General features: G+C 43.0%; 2 protein-coding genes across 2 annotated transcripts in view; one reads left to right on the top strand and one right to left on the bottom strand.

Moving 5' to 3' along the window:
- Positions 1–18,301, bottom strand: part of lgi3 (leucine-rich repeat LGI family, member 3) — a 74,761-nt gene that overhangs the window by 55,238 nt on the left and 1,222 nt on the right. Inside the window, exons 2-3 of the mRNA XM_068001401.1 lie at positions 9,032–9,491; positions 4,624–4,695 (exon numbers count right to left, since the gene is read on the bottom strand). Of these exons, the coding sequence (XP_067857502.1) occupies positions 4,624–4,695; positions 9,032–9,240 (281 nt within the window). The 5' untranslated portion in view covers positions 9,241–9,491. The remainder of the gene's footprint in view (positions 1–4,623; positions 4,696–9,031; positions 9,492–18,301) is intronic.
- LOC137336050 (axoneme-associated protein mst101(2)-like) lies at positions 12,246–16,761 on the top strand (the record flags this gene model as incomplete). The annotated part of the gene is given in 6 exon segments (XM_068001552.1): positions 12,246–12,569; positions 13,575–13,810; positions 14,939–15,149; positions 15,546–15,694; positions 15,785–16,246; positions 16,530–16,761. Coding segments are annotated over 6 exon segments (1,614 nt in total), but the record flags the coding sequence as incomplete, so codon positions are not given.

The following is an 18,301-nucleotide window of genomic DNA, read 5'->3' as shown; positions in this document are numbered from 1 at the left end:
CATCTTCCGCCTCCACACACAGGTTACCTTTTTGGTCTCTAATAGGCCCTACTCTTCCCTTAGTTATCCCCTTGCTCTTAATGTATTTATAAAACATCTTTGGGAGTTCCTTAATTTTACTTGCCAATATCTTTTCATGCCTTCTCTTTGCTTTCCTATTTTCCTTTTTAATTTCACCCCTGCACTTTCTATACTCCTCTAGGCTTTCTGTAGTATTGAGTTCTCGGTGTCTAACATCAGCTTTCCTTTATCGCCTTATCTTACCCTGAATGCTCCTTGTCATCCGGGGGGCTCCAGATTTGGCAGCCCCACCCTTTTTCTTTGTGGGAACATGTTTACTCTGCACGCCTTGAATCTCCCCCTTTGAATGCCTCCCACTGCTCTGACACCGATTTACCTTCAAGTCGCTGTTTCTAGTCCACTTTTTAGCTTAGTAAAATTGGCCTTTCCTCAATTGAGAACTTTAACTCCTGTTCTATCTTTGTCCTTTTCCATATCTATGCTAAAACTAACTGAATTATGATCGCTACCACCAAAATGCTCTCCCACTGACACTCCTTCCACCTGCCCAGCCTCATTTCCTAAAACTAAATCCAGAACTGCCCCCTCTCTTGTTGGGCTTGCTACGTACTGGCTAAAAAAGTTCACCTGAATGCAATTGAAGATTTCTGCGCCCTCTATATCATTCACACTGTTTGTGTCCCAGTTAATATTAGGGTAGTTGAAATCCCCTACTATTACTGCCCTACTGTTTTTGCACTTCTCAGAAATTTGCCTACATATTTGCTCTTCTATCTCCCTCTGGCTGTTTGGGGGTCTATAGTACACTCCCTGTAATGTGACTGCCCCTTTTTTGTTCCTTAGTTCAACCCATATGGCCTCATTTGATGACCCTTCTAACATATCATCCTCCTCACAGCTGCAATTGTTTCTTTAACCAAAATTGCCACCCCCCTTTCTTTTTTATCCCCTTCTCTATCTCATCTGAAAACCCTGTAACCAGGAACGTTGAGCTGTCATTCCTGCCCCTCTTTAAGCATTGTTTCTGTAATAGCTAAGATATCGTACTGCCACGTGTCTATCTGTGCCCTCAGCTCATCTGCCTTATTCACTATACTCCTTGCATTGAGGTAAATACCATTAAGCACTGCCAAACCCCCTTGCTGTTTATTTTCTAACCTTTGTTTCCTCTGTCTTCCTAAGACACTTACTAATTTTCTGCCTTCTTTCTCCAGTTCTGATTCTGTCCCATCTGAATCTACACTCAGGTTCCCATCCCCCAAGCTAGTTTAAACCCTCCCCAACAGCACTAGCAAACCTCCCCACAAGGATATTGGTCCCGGCCCTGTTGAGGTACAACCCATCTGGCTTGTACACCTCCCCCAGAACCATTCCCAGTGCCCCACGAATCTAAAGCCCTCCCTCCTGCACCATCTCTCCAGCCACGCATTCATCTGCTCTATCCTCTTATTTTGAGGTTTTCATTTTCACATCGTTCACCTGAGGAAGGAGGAAGCCTCCGAAAGCTTGTGAATTTAAAATAAAATTGCTGGACTATAACTTGGTGTTGTAAAATTGTTTACTCTTATTTCTATACTCACTATCGCGTGGCACTGGGAGTAATCCGGAGATTACTACCTTTGAGGTCCTGCTTCTTATTCTCTTTCCTAACTCCTTAAAATCTTCCTGCAGGACCTCATTCCTCTTTCTACCTATGTCGTTGGTACTGATTGACATTACTGTGATCAGTGCTGCCTAGTTTACACTCTTCTTCCTCCTAAGCTCTAATTACACACTTTCTTCCTCCTTCCTGCATCCTTACTGTGTTGAAATCAGGATTGATCACACCATCTCTTACTCTAACTCATTCTTTGCCAGGACCCCAAACCGACTGTGGCAGGCACTCTGAACTTCGGCTCTAAGATTCTTACTGTGAACAAAATGCAGGCTGTCTTTCCCTACATAACAGCAGTCATTGCGCTCATTGTAATTCAGGGTATGTGAATCACTTTCAGACGTTTCCCAGAGATGTAATAAGCTGCTGCATAAATCCAAGTTTCTCTTTCTGTAAAAAATGGTCCCAGCCAAAGAGATGTTAAAATTAAATAGAATAAAGTTTTTTTTAAGGTTATCGATAGTGAGAGAGAGACTGTTCATTTTGAGCAGGATCCTATTATACCTTTATTCAGCCATAACTATTAGCAGTTCATTAAGTGTAGTCATATTTTAATGTGGCCGGATATCTAAGACCGGTGCAGTATGCTACTGTAAGGTTGAGAAGGAATCAATTGCATATGAATGGAGGCACAGCTTATCCACGTCGCTCAGTGAGAGTGAAAAGGCTCTATTACCATTGTTATTACAGGAGTTTCACTCCCGCAAAGGGGTGAACTGTGCCTCCATGAAACTGGGCATTTACTTAAGTTCCTTCATGATAGTCAAATTGCTCCCTAATCATTCTAGGTGATGGAGTAGCCTCACTCTTGATGAGCAGTATGGGTAAGCAATGATAGTGACTCTTTTGCAATCTGCAGAGATAATGGGAGAGAGACAAATAAGGTAACAAAAACAAGCTAGAAAAATGAGAGAGGAGAGAGAAAGTAAAAAGGGAAACAAGTAAGTATTTTACATGGCAGGTTGTGACTCCCACCATTGCACTTTACCAACCCGGGGAGCTCCATTTTCACTAAAGATTCAAGAAAAAGCAAATGTAAGATAATAGATATCTGGCATTGATCTACTGAAGTAACCAGCTGAGTACTTCTGATAACGTCATCTACTATAACAGCAATTTATGACCATCAGCAAAAATCTAATGTTGAATTCCATAGCCTTACCTTAATTATATTGAATGACTGGGAAGTTAAGAGATTTGTTGTGAAACAACCTTCTGTGCAAGGTCTTCTGGTTTTCACCATATCGTGCAACTTTCCTCGTCAGTTTCTCTACTCACTGCCACTTTCATTGTAATTAGCAGAGATAGATATGATTTTACTGGCCAGCATTCTGCCTCCCTCGTCCCGTTGAAGAGTGAAGGAGGTTGATTACGAGAACAGCTGCTCATACAGTTGGCAAGATCTCCACTTCCCAGCATTTTCATTGAACCTTCAATTTTAAACAGCACTGCTGTCTGTACAATGACTAACTGGAACCTTCCTTCACTTTTCACACCATTGCTGGTGAGGGGAAAAACTGATGGGGACTCTAAGAAGATACCCTACAACTTCCAGTTTCAGCCATTTCCCCTGCAAGTGCCTTGCAATTACTGACAAATCTAGCTGTGGCAAACACTTGCCCTATCCATAATGTAGACACTGAGGCGCCTATAGAGTGTCATTTTGACTTTGGGCAGAATTCAATTCACAAATCTTCTGTCTGCTGGCTGTAAAATGAGTTTGGACAGTCTCAGTATAGTTCCTTGTGAGCATGAACCCACAGAAAAAACCTGCTCACACAAATTGGCACAAGATTCACTGTCTGAAGAGAGGACACACAGATGGTTGATGTGAGGAAGGGATTGGTGGAATTTGAGCTGATTTTCTATGGTTGATGTCGAGGAATGTTTTAGCAATAGTACTATAGTCAATTCATCTCTAAACTTTCCTCTTTTTCCTCCTAAGCTTCAAACACACCAGCCTTCTGAGATAGAAACAAAGCTCTTCTTGCTCAAACCATGACGTTTAAACCATCAAAATATTACAGCTTTTCCATAAGAATCTTTAGATTGACCAAAACTTTGTGAAATTGAAAAGGTGACTCCAGGTAGCTAAAGAGACGAGTTCCTCTGTCTTTGTGGGAAAAACACGTCACAACATATCTAGGTGTTGATGGGTACTATCTAGGCCAGCAGGGTTCATAGGAACATAGGAACAGGAATAGGCCATTCAGCCCCTCGAGCCCACTCCGCCATTTGATAAGATCATGGCTGATCTGTGATCTAACTCCATATACCTGCCTTTGGCCCATTTCCCCTAATGCCTTTGGTTGGCAAAAAGCTATTTATCTCAGATTTAAAATTAGCAATTGAGCTAGTATCAATTGCTGTTTGCGGAAGAGAGTTCCAAACTTCTACCATCCTTTGTGTTCCTGGAGACAAGTCACTACATGTATTTACAAGTTCATTGATTCAGAAATTCCCTCCTGTTTTTCAATTGTTAATCATCCAAGGTCATAAATGCACAATGTTCTGAACTATGGAGTAGAATGCTGACGGGCAGGTACTCACACATTGTCTGGTTTATTGTTTGTCCAGCTCGACCAAAGCCCCAGATCCTGAGTAATTTCCAGATCCCTTACACCAAGGGTGTCCAACGTGTGGTTTAGGGCTACGCACAGTCCAGAGCCCTGCCAATCTGGCCCAGGCAAATCAATCCGATTTACTTGCTGCTTTTCACGGTTTGGATTTTGAGGACTGGAGATTTGGAAAGGGCTGTTCTTAGAATTGTTGCTTCATTGATGTGACAAATCCCAATTCAGAACACCAAGAACAGTTAGTATTCCCAGCTTGTGGTATGTACAGATAAATGGGGACATTTAATATTTTGTATGTGATCCAGAAAGGCAAAATTCGGGTGTGCGTGAAGTAAAAAACAAAGATTTCCCCATTCTGTCATATGTACTTACAGGAATTGTAGAGTTGGAAGGTGGGAAAAGGCACGTTCAGGAATTTGTCTGAATTTCGCATTTACAAATGTCCTGGAAGAATAAAAAGACAAAATCGTTGAATAATTAATATCCTAATATAACTTAATAATGAAAACTATTTTTTCGACACATAATATAATTTTACTTGTAGAACCATCTGCAAAAGAAAGAGGCATGAATTTTAAAGGTCTCAGTCTTGGCTTAGTGGTAGCACTCTCGCAGTCTTAAGGTCGTAGGTTCAAGCCCAATTCCAGGTACATGAGCACATAATCTAGGCTAATACTTCAATGCAATACTGAGGGACTGATATGCTGCCAGAGGTGCCATCTTTTGTATAAGGTGACTTGGCCAATATTGATCCCTCAACCAACATCACTAATACAGATTATCTGGTCCTCTGATACAGCATGGGTTAGATATCGAGTAAAGCTTCTTCTACACTGTCCCATCAAACACTCCCAGGGAAAGTACAGCACAGGTTAGATACAGAGTAAAGCTCCCTCCATACTGTCCCATCAAACACTCCCAGGACAGGTACAGCAAGGATTAGATACAGAGTAAAGCCTCTTTTACGCTGTTCCATCAAACATTCCCAGGGCAGGTACAGCACAGGTTAGATACAGAATAAAGCTTCTTCTACACTGTCCCATCAAACACTCCCAGGGCAGGTACAGCACGGGTTAGATACAGAGTAAAGCTCCCTCCACACTGTCCCATCAAACACTCCCAGGGCAGGTACAGCACGGGTTAGAAACAGAGTAAAGCTCCCTCTACACTGTCCCATCAAACACTCCCCGGACAGCCGGGGCTGGTTTGAACCTGAGGTGAATGGCAACGTCTAGCCTCGTCCTCCACCCATGTCCTGTGGAATCATTTCTTGAGCAGGTTGTTTTTTCACTGTGCTAAGCTTTCATTCATATATGAGATACCAGGAGAACATAGGAACAGGAGGACGCCATTCAGCCCCTGAGCCTGTTCCACCAATCAATTAGATCATGGCTGATCTGTATCTTAACTCCATCTATCCACCTTGGTTCCGTTACCCTAAATACCATTGCCTAACAAAAATCTATCAATCTCAATTTTGAAATTTTCAATTGTCCCCCAGCCCCAACAGCTTTTTGGGGGAAAGTGTTCCAGATTTCCACTCCCCTTTGTGTGAAGAAGTGCTTCCTGACATCACCCCTGAACGGCCTAGCTCTAATTTTAAGGTTATCCCCCCTTGTTCTGGAATCCCCCACCAGAAGAAATAGTTTCTCTCGATCTACCCTATCAACTCCTTTAATCATCTTAAACACCTCAATTTGATCACCCCTTAATCTCCTATATTCAAAGGGATACAAGCCTAGTCTAATCAACCTGCCCTCTTAATTTAACCCTATTAGCCCCTGTATCAGATACAGATACAAATTCCAGATTTTTTAAAGCATGCAATGCGATTTGCTTCTCTCATCACTGCAGGCTTGCTTGCGTAAAAAAACGGTGAAGAATCTCATCAGACAATTTGTGAGGGCAATGGAGCTGCTTGACATGAATACAGAACAGAATGAGCCATATACACAAAAATTTGGCTCAAACTCTGGAATGCTGTTGTCGGATTGAGAAATGACAATGAGAAAGATCACTTGGTGCATTTAAATTTGTCAGTGAACGATTGGCTGAACTGTAGGGCTGGATGAACTTTTGTCGTTTTGTCATTAAATGATTGGGTGTTAAAGGTAAGGTTTCTGGGATGAGATCATTATCTTCATGTTCGAGTCTCTTCTGGTAGAATCCAGTCCATGGATTACTGAATACCCATCCACAGGCCTGGCACTGTCCCAGCGAATGGTGTAAGGCTGGGATATACTGTATGTTTATTATCTGGATTTCAGGGCTCTCACAGTGGCTCTGTGTCTGTGACACCTGTAGATTAGCAACAATGGGACTATTATTTTAGTTTGTATATAAACAGTAAACGGGTAGTAAGATGAGGGGTGGGACCAATTAGGGACCAAAAAGGAGACCTAAGCATTGAGGCAGAGGGCATGGCTGTAGTACTAAATGAGTACTTTGCATCTGTCTGGATGGGATGCATCCTAGGTTGCTGAGGGAACGGTGGAAATTGCAGAGGTGCTGGCCATTATCTTCCAATCATCCTTAGATATTGGGGTGTTGCCAGAGGACTGGAGAATTGCAAATGTTACACCCTTGTTCAAAAAAGGGCGTAAGGATAAACCCAGCAATTACAGGCCAGTCAGTTTAACCTCGGTGGTGGGGAAACTTTTAGAAACGATAATCCAGGACAAAATTAATAGTCACTTGGACAGGTGTGGATTAATAAAGGAAAGCCAGCACAGATTTGTTAAAGGCAAAGAGTGTTTAACTAATTTGATTGAGTTTTTTGATGAGGTAACAGAGAGGGTCGATGAGGGCAATGCGGTTGATGTGGTGTATGCGGACTTCCAAAAGGTGTTTGATAAAGTGCCGCATAATAGGCTTGTCATCAAAGTTGAAGCCCATGGAATAAAAGGGACAGTGGCAGCATGGATACGAAATTGGCTCAGTGACAAGAAACAGAGAGTAGTGGTGAACGGTTGTTTTTCGGACTGGAGGGAGGTGTACAGTGGTGTTCCCCAGGGGTCAGTGCTGGGACCACCTTTTTTCTTGATATAAATTAACGACTTAGACTTGGGTGTACAATTTCAAAACTTGGAGATGACATAGAACTTGGAAGTGTAGCTAACAGTGAGGAGGATAGTGATAGACTTCAAGAGGACATAGACAGGCTGGTTCACGGACTCGACGGGCCGAATGGCCTCCTCCCGTGCTGTAACCATTCTATGATAATATATATACACACAGGAGTGTCATACCCGGTAACACACGGTGTATTATATAATATACATAAATACACAAGAGTGTTAAACCTGTAACACACAGTATATTATTATGTAATATACACGAGTGTGATACTCCGTAACACATGGTGTATTATTATATAATATATGCTGTAACACACGGTGTGTTATATAATATACATAAATATATAGGAGTGTTATACCCCCTAACACACGGTGTATTATTATATAATATACACAGGAGTGTTATACCAGGTAACACACGGTATGTTATTATATAATATATACAGGAGTGTTATACCCAGTAATACATGTGTGTTATTATATAACATATGCAGGAGTGTTATACCCAGTAACACACGGTGTGTTATTATATAATATATACAGGAGTGTTATACCCAGTAATACATGTGTGTTATTATATAACATATGCAGGAGTGTTATACCCAGTAACACACGGTGTGTTATTATATAATATATACAGGAGTGTTATACCCAGTAATACATGGTGTATTATTATAATATATACAGGAGTGTTATATCCAGTAATCCATGCTGTGTTATTATATAATATATACAGGAGTGTTATACCCAGTAACACATAGTGTGTTACCATATAATATATACAGGAGTGTTAAAAACTGGTAACACATGTTGTGTTATTATATAATTTATATACAGGAGTGTTGTACCCAGTCCTGCAAAAAAAAGAGTATCATTAAATGATTCAATCTATATTCTCTAGTAGCCATTACGATGGGCTTTCTTCTCAACTATAACACCACATTCTGATAAACAGTGTCTTGAAGGCTGCCATCTCACACTAATAAAACCCAACCTTGCTATCCCCCAAGCAGGATTGCTTGATTTACCTTCTCTCCTCACCCTTCTCCAACTTGCACCGTGGTCCTTGGCCCTTCACCTAGGCTTCTCAATAATGAAAATAAAACTCCCAGTTTTATTTATGTGAACAAGCAAGAAATGTTTGATTACAACAGAAAATACTATTTTATAAAATACGGATACAGATTTCTGAACGAACAGTAAAAGAGTTAATATTAATCTTGAGTGTTGTGAGAACATTCCTTAATCAAAAAACAAACAAAAAAGAGATTCTTTTTCAATTTTTGATTCAATTTTCTGCAGTAATTGTTATGCAATTTGTTAATGTTTCTGATTTCACTCCAAGCCCCTGGAACATTCAGCCAGGCTTCCTGTTCTCGGTCCCTATCCTGTGAGTGTAGATCAGGTGAGGGCAGAATTGAGCTTAGCTGTGATGCTTCCCACAGTCAACCAGCTGCCATCACTCACTGTCCAAGCTGACACGTGAGAGATGAGCATTGGCCCTGCCCAGTGAGAGTCAGCGCCTCCAGGACAGGAGGAAATGAACTTGGGGAGAAAAAGTCCTGAATAAAAGGAATATTGTTTAACATTATGAATAAGAGATTTAAATTTGAATGATGAAGTAGATTGTGGTGAAATTATGCCAGTGTCCCTCTGTTTCATTAGCCCCAACCTATCTCACCATCAACTTCCGCTCTACTTACAAGGAGATCATGTCCTCGGCCAAAGTTTGCGGGATGGATTTGGAGGCCACGCAGAATGCACTGTCTTTGGTGCAGGAGCACGAGGCTGGACATTTGGAGTCTTTGGGCCACTTCTTTGATTCCACCAAGAGACACAGGCAGAGGATCCAAAGCAGAGACATGGCTGTCGGAGCCGATTGCTTGGAGATGCTGCTCTCAGGCTCCTTCATCCTGGGAAGCTGCTGTCTCACTAAAGAAAGCTGTCTAATCCTTTAATACAGATTATTTGAGGTTCCTGACTGGCAGGGCAGGCTTTGAGGCAGGCACTGCATCAATGGCGATGATTCACTTAACATTCAGACGTGGCCACCGTGATTTCAGTTGTCAAATCCTCCTGAATAACAATGCCTTCCTTACAAGCTGTGTCCGGAGATTTTAACACTACATCTCTCCCTTCTGAGAATGGCTCACATATCTGACACTGTTGGCCAAAAGAGAAAGGAAAATGAAATGATGGAGGCTTTTTGTTGATGTCAGCCACTCAATAGGATAAATTGTTAAGTAAGTAAAGTCATGTGTCTGGTGCTGGACAGTACAGAACCTCTGTTACACAGACTGGGGTCATCTGCAAAATAACAGCTCACAAATCGCAGCTCTGACAACACAGGCAGACGTTACCAATCACGCACCTGCTTCAAAAACAAACTCCTTTCTGATGGAACAACCTTACCCTTGGAACTGTTATACTAGAAGAGTCTGGTACAGAATCTGTACTGATTAAAGAGCAACTCGAAGGGAACCGCTGACTCGCGGGTGATACTGTGATTCATTCCCATGTGACACCGCGATTCGCTCTCGTCTGATACTAAGTGGGGAAGAGGTGGAGGGGGGTACAGGGGAGAGGGGGGGAGGGGGAGAGGGGGGAGGCGTGGGGGGGAGGGGGAGGCGTGGGGGGGAGGGGGAGGTTCGGGGGGGGGGTGGAGGCGGGGAGAGGGGAAGCGGGGAGAGGGGAAGAAGGGAGAGGGGAAGAAGGGAGAGAGGGGAGAATAGGGGCGAGTGGGGGAAAGGGGGGATGGGAGAGACGGGGAGGGGAAGAGGGGAGAGAGGGGGAGAGCGTGACAGCTGAAGTTTGATGCCTGAAGTGCAATGGACAAAACATTTGGTACTGGCAAGATTTTGATATAAAGATATATATTTTGTTTTCTGTTGTACGTAAAGAGGTCTCAGTAGTTCTAGATACTGTTTATAAAAGGTAGAAAGGTAATCTGATCTGTGATGCTGCATATGACACGTTGTGCGTACATTCTATCACAGGCCTTTGAATCTAATTACAAAGTGTCCATGAGCCCAGAGTCCTGATACCAACCCAGGCGCAGCGTGGCACAGCTCCTTACAATAGCAACCTTATTCAGCAAGTGCCTTCAACACACGACCCAATTTCTCCCACAGCTGGGCTCACTGAATGAGGCAGATTATTCTTAAGAGGCAATAAACTAAACACTTGAAATCATCCTTTCTGTATGTAGTAGAAACAAAATAAATAATGGCTCACTGTAATTGGGATGAAAACTTGAGATTGTTCTAAAATGACATTCTCACATCACAATGTCACTTTTGATATTTTTCTTGGCAGTGAAAGTTGCAAAGATGGCGAAAATTTTCAGCCAATTTCCTCTCCTGTTCCTCCTAAATTCCAAATATGCTGTCCTACAGGTTCTTCCTCCTCCCCCTATTTCAGTGTTCAAATCCAGACTCATTGCACCATTCCCATACTAATTCATTTTCACCAAGGCTGGAACATTGTAGGATCATAGAATCATAAAATGGTTACAGCACAGAAGGAGGCCATTCGGCCCTTGAGCCCGTGCCGGCTCTAATGGGAACAGTTTCTCTTTATTTACTTTATCTAAACCTTTCATGATTTTGAACACTTCTATCAAATCTCCTTTCAACCTTCTCTGCTCTAAGGTGAACAATCCCAGCTTCTTCAGTCTCTGCACATAACTAAAGTCCCTCATCCCTAGAACCATTCTACTAAATCTCTTCTGCACCCTCTCTAAGGCCTTCACATCCTTCCAAAAGTGCGGTGCCCAGAATTGGACACAGTACTCCAGCTGTAGCCGAACCAGTGTTTTATAAAGATTCAACATAACTTCCTTGCTTTTATACTCTATGGCTCTATTTATAAAGCCCAGGATGCCATATGCTTTTTTAACCCTTTTCTCAACCTGTCCTGCCACCTTCTAAGATTTGTGCCCATAAACCCCCAGGTCTCACTGTTCCCGCATCCCCTTTGGAGTTATACCTTTTAGTTTATATTGCCTCTCCTTGTTCTTCCTGCCAAAATGTATCACTTTGCACATCTCTGCATAAAATTTCATCTGCCACGTGTTCGCCCATGCCACCAGCCTGTCTATATCCTCTTGAAGTCTATCACTTTTCGCCTCACTGTTTACTACACTTCCAAGTTTTATGACGACTGCAAATTTTGAAATTGTGCCTGCACACCCAAGTCCAAGTCATTAACATATAACAAGAAAAGCAGTGGTCCTAGAACCGAGCCCTGGGGAACACCACTGTACACCTCCCTCCAGTCCGAAAAACAACCGTTCACCACTACTCTCTGCTTCCTGTCATTTAGCCAATTTCATATCCATGTTGTCACTGCCCCTTTTATTTCACGGGCTTCAATTTTGCTGACAAGCCTATTATGTGGCACTTTATTAAACCCCTTTTGAAAGTCCATATACACAACATCAAACACATTGACTAACTTGATTGAGTTTTTTGAGGGCAAACACGATATGCTTTTAACAAATCCGTGCTGGCGTTCCTTTATTAATCCACACTTGTCCAAGTGACAATTAATTTTAACCCGGACTATCGTTTCTAAAAGCTTCCCCACCACCGAGGTTAAACTGACTGGCCTGTGGTTGCAGGGTTTATCCTTAACATCTTTTTTGAACAAGGGTGTAACATTTGCAATCCTCTGTCACAACCTCCACATCAAGAAGCCCTCCCCTCGCTCAGTCTTCTCTTACTCCTACCGTCTACAAGCTTCACGACTTTCTGATTTACCTCACCTTTTTCCACCATGGGGTGCCCTGCTCTCTTCACCTGCGTTTCTTAGTAAAGACTGAAAACCTTCTACAAGTCTTAGAAATAGAATATTTTGATCCAGAAAACAGTAGCATGCAGCTGAATGGTGTTATTCACAGCGATAGTTATAGTTTTTATGCAGCATTCTACACTGGAAATATTCCCAAAGGTTGATGTTAACCTTGGTCTGGGTTTTGGAGTCCCAGAAGAAAGCAAGCAAGAAAGCAAGCAAAAAAACAAGAAAGGAAGCAGGCAAGAAAGGAAGCAGGCAAGCAAGAAAGGAAGAAAGCAAGCAAGCAAGAAAGGAAGCAAGCAAGAAAGAAAGGAAGCAAGCAAGAAAGAAAGGAAGCAAGCAAGAAAGGAAGCAAGCAAGCAAGGAAGCAAGCAACAAAGAAAGCAAGCTACAAAGAAAGCAAGCTACAAAGAAAGCAAGCAAGTGACAAAGAAAGCAAGCAAGAAAGCAAGCAAGAAAGAAAGGAAGGAAGAAAGAAAGCATTTTTAAAAATTCGTTCATGGGATGTGGGCGTCGCTGGCGAGGCCGGCATTTATTGCCCATCCCTAATTGCCCTTGAGAAGGTGGTGGTGAGTCGCCTTCTTGAACCGCTGCAGTCCGTGTACTGAAGGTTCTCCCACAGTGCTGTTAGGAAGGGAGTTCCAGGATTTTGACCCAGCGACGATGAAGGAACGGCGATATATTTCCAAGTCGGGGTGGTGTGTGACTTGGAGGGGAACGTGCAGGTGGTGCTGTTCCCATGTGCCTGCTGCTCTTGTCCTTCTAGATGGTAGAGGTCGCGGGTTTGGGAGCTGCTGTCGAAGAAGCCTGTGGATGGTATACACTGCAGCCACAGTGCGCCGGTAGTGAAGGGAGTGAATGTTTAGGGTGGTGGATGGGGTGCCAATCAAGCGGGCTGCTTTGTCCTGGATGGTGTCGAGCTTCTTGAGTGTTGTTGGAGCTGCACTCATCCATACAAGTGGAGAGTATTCCATCTCACTCCTGACTTGTGCCTTGTAGATAGTGGAAAGGCTTTGGGGAGTCAGGAGGTGAGTCACTCGTTGCAGAATACCCAGCCTCTGACCTGCTCTTGTAGCCACAGTATTTATATGGCTGGTCCAGTTAAGTTTCTGGTCAATAGTGACCCCCAGGATGTTGATGGTGGGGGATTCGGCGATGGTAATGCCGTTGAATATCATGGGGAGGTGGTTAGACTCTTGGAGATGGTCATTGCCTGGCACTTGTCTGGTGTGAATGTTACTTGCCACTTATCAGCCCAAGCCTGGATGTTGTCCAGGTCTTGCTGCATGCGGGCTCGGACTGCTTCATTATTTGAGGGGTTGCGAATGGAACTGAATACTGTGCAACCATCAGCGAACATCCCCATTTCTGACCTTATGATGGAGGGAAGGTCATTGATGAAGCAGCTGAAGATGGTTGGGCCTAGGACACTGCCCTGAGGAACTCCTGCAGCAATGCAAGAAAGAAAGAAAGCAAGAAAGAAAGCAAGCAAACAAGAAAGTAAGCAAAAAAGCAAGAAAGAAAGCAAGCAAACAAGAAAGTAAGCAAAAAAGCAAGCAAGAAAGCAAGCAAGCGAGAAAGCAAGAAAGAAAGCAAGAGATCAAGAAAGAAAGCAAGAGATCAAGAAAGAAAGCAAGAGATCAAGAAAGAAAGCAAGGAAGTAAGAGATCAAGAAAGATAGCAAGGAAGTAAGTAAGAGAGCAAGAAAGGAAGTAAGGAGGAAAGAAAGAAAGAAAGCACGAAAGCAAGAAAGAAAGAAGAAAGCAAGAGATCAAGAAAGCACGAAAGCAAGAAAGAAAGAAGAAAGCAAGAGATCAAGAAAGCACGAAAGCAAGAAAGAAAGAAGAAAGCAAGAGAGCAAGAAAGAAAGAAGAAAGCAAGAGAGCAAGAAAGAAAGAAGAAAGCAAGAGAGCAAGAAAGAAAGCAAGAAAGCAAGAGATCAAGAACGAAAGAAAGCAAGAGATCAAGAAAGCATCAAGGAAAGAAAGAAATCAAGAAAGCAAGCAAGGACGAAAGAGAGAGAGCGCGCCAGAGAGAGAGCGCGCCAGAGAGAGAGCGCGCCAGAGAGAGAGCGCGTCAACGAAAGAGAGCGACAACGAAAGAGAGCGACAACGAAAGAGAGCGACAACGAAAGAGAGCGACAACGAAAGAGAGCGACAACGAAAGGAAGCAAGAGATCAAGAAAGGAAGCAAGAGATCAAGAAAGGAAGCAAGAGATCAAGAAAGGAAGCAAGAGATCAAGAAAGGAAGCAAGGAGGAAAGAAAGAGATCGAGAAAGAGATCGAGAAAGAAAGGAAGCAAGAATGAGACAGCAAGAAAGCAAGAAAGCAAAAAAGACAGAAAGCAAGAAAGCGAGAGAAAGCAAGAAAGGAAGCGAGAGAAAGCAAGAAAGGAAGCGAGAGAAAGCAAGAAAGGAAGCGAGAGAAAGCAAGAAAGGAAGAAAGAAAGAAAGCAAGAGAGAAAGCAAGAAAGCAAGAAAGGAAGGAAGCAAGAAAGGAAGCAAGAAAGCAAGAAAGCATGCCAGAAAGCAAGAAAGCAAGAAAGACAGAAGGCAAGAAAGAAAGCGAGAGAAGGCAAGAAAGAAAGCGAGAGAAGGCAAGAAAGAAAGCGAGAGAAGGCAAGAAAGAAAGCGAGAGAAGGCAAGAAAGAAAGGAAGTAAGTAAGAAAGAAAGGAAGAAAGAGAGAAATCAAGTGAGGAAGCAAGAAAGAGAGGAAGCAAGAAAGAGAGGAAGCAAGAAAGAGAGGAAGCAAGAAAGAGAGGAAGCAAGAGAGAGAGAAAGCAAGAGAGAGAGAAAAGAAGCAACGAAGTAAGAAAGCAACAAAGAGAGAGCAAGAAAGAAAGGGAGCAAGAGACAGCAAGAAAGCAAGAAAGAAAGACAGAAAGCAAGAAAGAAAGACAGAAAGCAAGAAAGAAAGACAGAAAGCAAGAAAGAAAGACAGAGAAAGCAAGAAAGCAAGAAAGGAAGCAAGCAAGAAAGGAAGAGACAGCAAGAAAGCATGCCAGAACGCAAGGAAGAGAGGGAGAACGCAAGGAAGAGAGGGAGAACGCAAGGAAGAGAGAGAGAATGCAAGGAAGAGAGAGAGAACGCAAGGAAGAGAGAGAGAACGCAAGGAAGAGAGAGAGAGAACGCAAGGGAGAGAGAGAACGCAAGGAAGAGAGAGAGAACGCAAGGAAGAGAGAGAGAACGCAAGGAAGAGAGAGAGAACGCAAGGAAGAGAGAGAGAAAGCAAGGATGAGAGAGAGAAAGCAAGGATGAGAGAGAGAGAAAGCAGGGAAGAGAGAGAGAAAGCAGGGAAGAGAGAGAGAAAGCAGGGAAGAGAGAGAGAAAGCAGGGAAGAGAGAGAGAAAGCAGGGAAGAGATAGAGAAAGCAGGGAAGAGATAGAGAAAGCTGGGAAGAGAGAGAGAAAGCAGGGAAGAGAGAGAGAAAGCAAGGAAGAGAGAAAGCAAGAAAGAGAGAAAGCAAGAAAGAGAGAAAGCAAGAGATCAAGAAAAGAAGCAACAAAGAGAGAGAAAGAGAGCAAGAAAGAACGAAAGCAAGAAAGCAAGAACGAAAGCAAGAACGAAAGCAAGGTAGCAAGAGAGAAAGCAAGAGATCAAGAAAGGAAGCAAGGAAGTAAGAAAGCAACAAAGAGAGAGCAAGAAAGAAAGAACGAAAGCAAGAACGAAAGCAGGAAGCAAGGAAGTAAGAAAGCAACAAAGAGAGAGCAAGAAAGAACGAAAGCAAGAACGAAAGCAAGAGATCAAGAAAGGAAGCAAGGAAGAAAGCAAGAGATAGCAAGAAAGAAAGAAAAAGAGAAAGCAAAATAGAAAGAAAGAAAGGAAGCAAGAAAGAAAGCAAGCAAGACAGCAAGAAAGAAAGCGATCAAGAAAGAAAGCGATCAAGAAAGAAAGCGATCAAGAAAGAAAGAGATCAAGAAAGAAAGCAAGGAAGAAAGAAAGAAAGAAAGCAAAAAGGAAAGAAAGCAAGAAAGACAGAAAGCAGGAAAGCGAGAGAAAGCAAGAAAGCAAGAAAGAGAGAAAGCAAGAAAGGAAGCGAGAAAGCAAGAAAGAAAGCAAGAGAGGAAGCAAGAAAGGAAGCAAGAAAGGAAGCAAGAAAGGAAGCAAGGAAGAAAGCAAGAGATAGCAAGAAAGAAAGAAAAAGAGAAAGCAAAATAGAAAGAAAGAAAGGAAGCAAGAAAGAAAGCAAGCAAGACAGCAAGAAAGAAAGCGATCAAGAAAGAAAGCGATCAAGAAAGAAAGCGATCAAGAAAGAAAGCGATCAAGAAAGAAAGAGATCAAGAAAGAAAGCAAGGAAGAAAGAAAGAAAGAAAGCAAAAAGGAAAGAAAGCAAGAAAGACAGAAAGCAGGAAAGCGAGAGAAAGCAAGAAAGCAAGAAAGAGAGAAAGCAAGAAAGGAAGTGAGAAAGCAAGAAAGAAAGCAAGAGAGGAAGCAAGAAAGAAAGCAAGAAAGGAAGCAAGAAAGGAAGCAAGAAAGGAAGCAAGGAAGCAAGGAAGGAAGCAAGCAAGGAAGCAAGCAAGGAAAGAAGCAAGGAAGGAAGCAAGGAAGGAAGCAAGAAAGAAAGCAAGAAAGAAAGCGAGAAAGAGAGAAAGAGAGAAAGCGAGAAAGAGAGAAAGCGAGAAAGAGAGAAAGAGAGAAAGCGAGAAAGCAAGAAAGAGAGAAAGCAAGAAAGAGAGAAAGCAAGAAAGAGAGAAAGCAAGAAAGACTTGCATTTATATAGCACCTTTCACGACCTCAGGACCTCCCAATGCGTTTTACAACCAATTAAGAATTTTTGAAGTGCAAAAATGTAAGGAATCTTACAACACCAGGTTATAGTCCAACAAATTTATTTTAAAATCACAAGCTTTCGGAGATTATCCCCTTCGTCAGATGAATGAGTGAAAAGGTTCTCAAATCGCATATCTTATACTAGGCTGGGACAGCATCACACCAATCAAAAGGTGTCGTTGTTATTCAAACAGGCCAGTCACGGAGAACAGCACGTCCCAGTACACTGGATATACATTGTGTCAATTACACAGACAGGCAGAAAGAAACCCAAAATGGCAGAGAGAGAGAGAGAGAGAGAGAGAATATTAAAAAACATAATTTTTCTCCCCCTTTTTGCTGGTGGGGTTACGTGTAGCGTGACATGAACCCAAGATCCCGGTTGAGGCCGTCCTCATGGGTGCGGAACTTGGCTATCAACTTCTGCTCGACGATTTTGCGTTGTCGTGTGTCTCGAAGGCCGCCTTGGAGAACGCTTACCCGAAGATCGGTGGCTGAATGTCCTTGACTGCTAAAGTGTTCCCCGACTGGGAGGGAACCCTCCTGTCTGGCGATTGTTGCGCGGTGTCCGTTCATCCGTTGTCGCAGTCTGCATGGTCTCGCCAATGTACCATGCTCCGGGGCATCCTTTCCTGCAACGTATGAGGTAGACAACATTGGCCGAGTCACAGGAGTATGAACCATGTACCTGGTGGGTGGTGTCCTCTCGTGTGATGGTGGTATCCGTGTCGATGATCTGGCATGTCTTGCAGAGGTTGCCGTAGCAGAGTTGTGTGGTGTCGTGGACGCTGTTCTCCTGAAAACTGGGTAACTTGCTGCGAAGTAAGTGTAGTCACTGTTGTAATGTACGTAACGAGACAGTCAATTTGCGCACAGCAAGGTCCCACAAATAGCAATGTAAGAATGACCAGATAATCTGTTTCTCGTGGTGTTGATTGAGGGATAAATATTGGCCTGGACACAGGGCGAACTCTCCCGCTCTTCTTCAAAAAGTGCTACCTGAGAGGTGCAAGCAGGGCCTCGGTTTCACGTATCATCTGAAAGACGGCATCTCCGACAGTGCAGCACTCCCTCAGTACTGCACTGGGAGTGTCAGCCTGGATTATGTGCTCAAGTTTCAGGAGCAGGACTTGAACCCACAACCTTCTGACTCAGAGGAGAGAGTGCTACCACTGAACCATGGCACCCTGCATCTACCCCATTTCTGTACAGTGCTTGAATTCTCTCTCTGGAATGAGACAGAACAATGTGTACCCAGGGATTACCATCCATTGCATTCTGGATCCATGAGAGTGTATCTTTGTTGATGTACACGTCCATTTAGAATGATGTGAAGGGTTTACAAAGATCACAATTGGATGTGGTTAGAATTGAGTGAAAGGCAACTTAAAACAGATTTTGGGATGGACA

The sequence above is a fragment of the Heptranchias perlo genome, chromosome 20 (assembly GCF_035084215.1).
Source record: "Heptranchias perlo isolate sHepPer1 chromosome 20, sHepPer1.hap1, whole genome shotgun sequence".
Classification (NCBI taxonomy): Eukaryota; Metazoa; Chordata; class Chondrichthyes; order Hexanchiformes; family Hexanchidae; genus Heptranchias; species Heptranchias perlo.
This window is presented reverse-complemented; position numbering and strand designations above follow the sequence as displayed.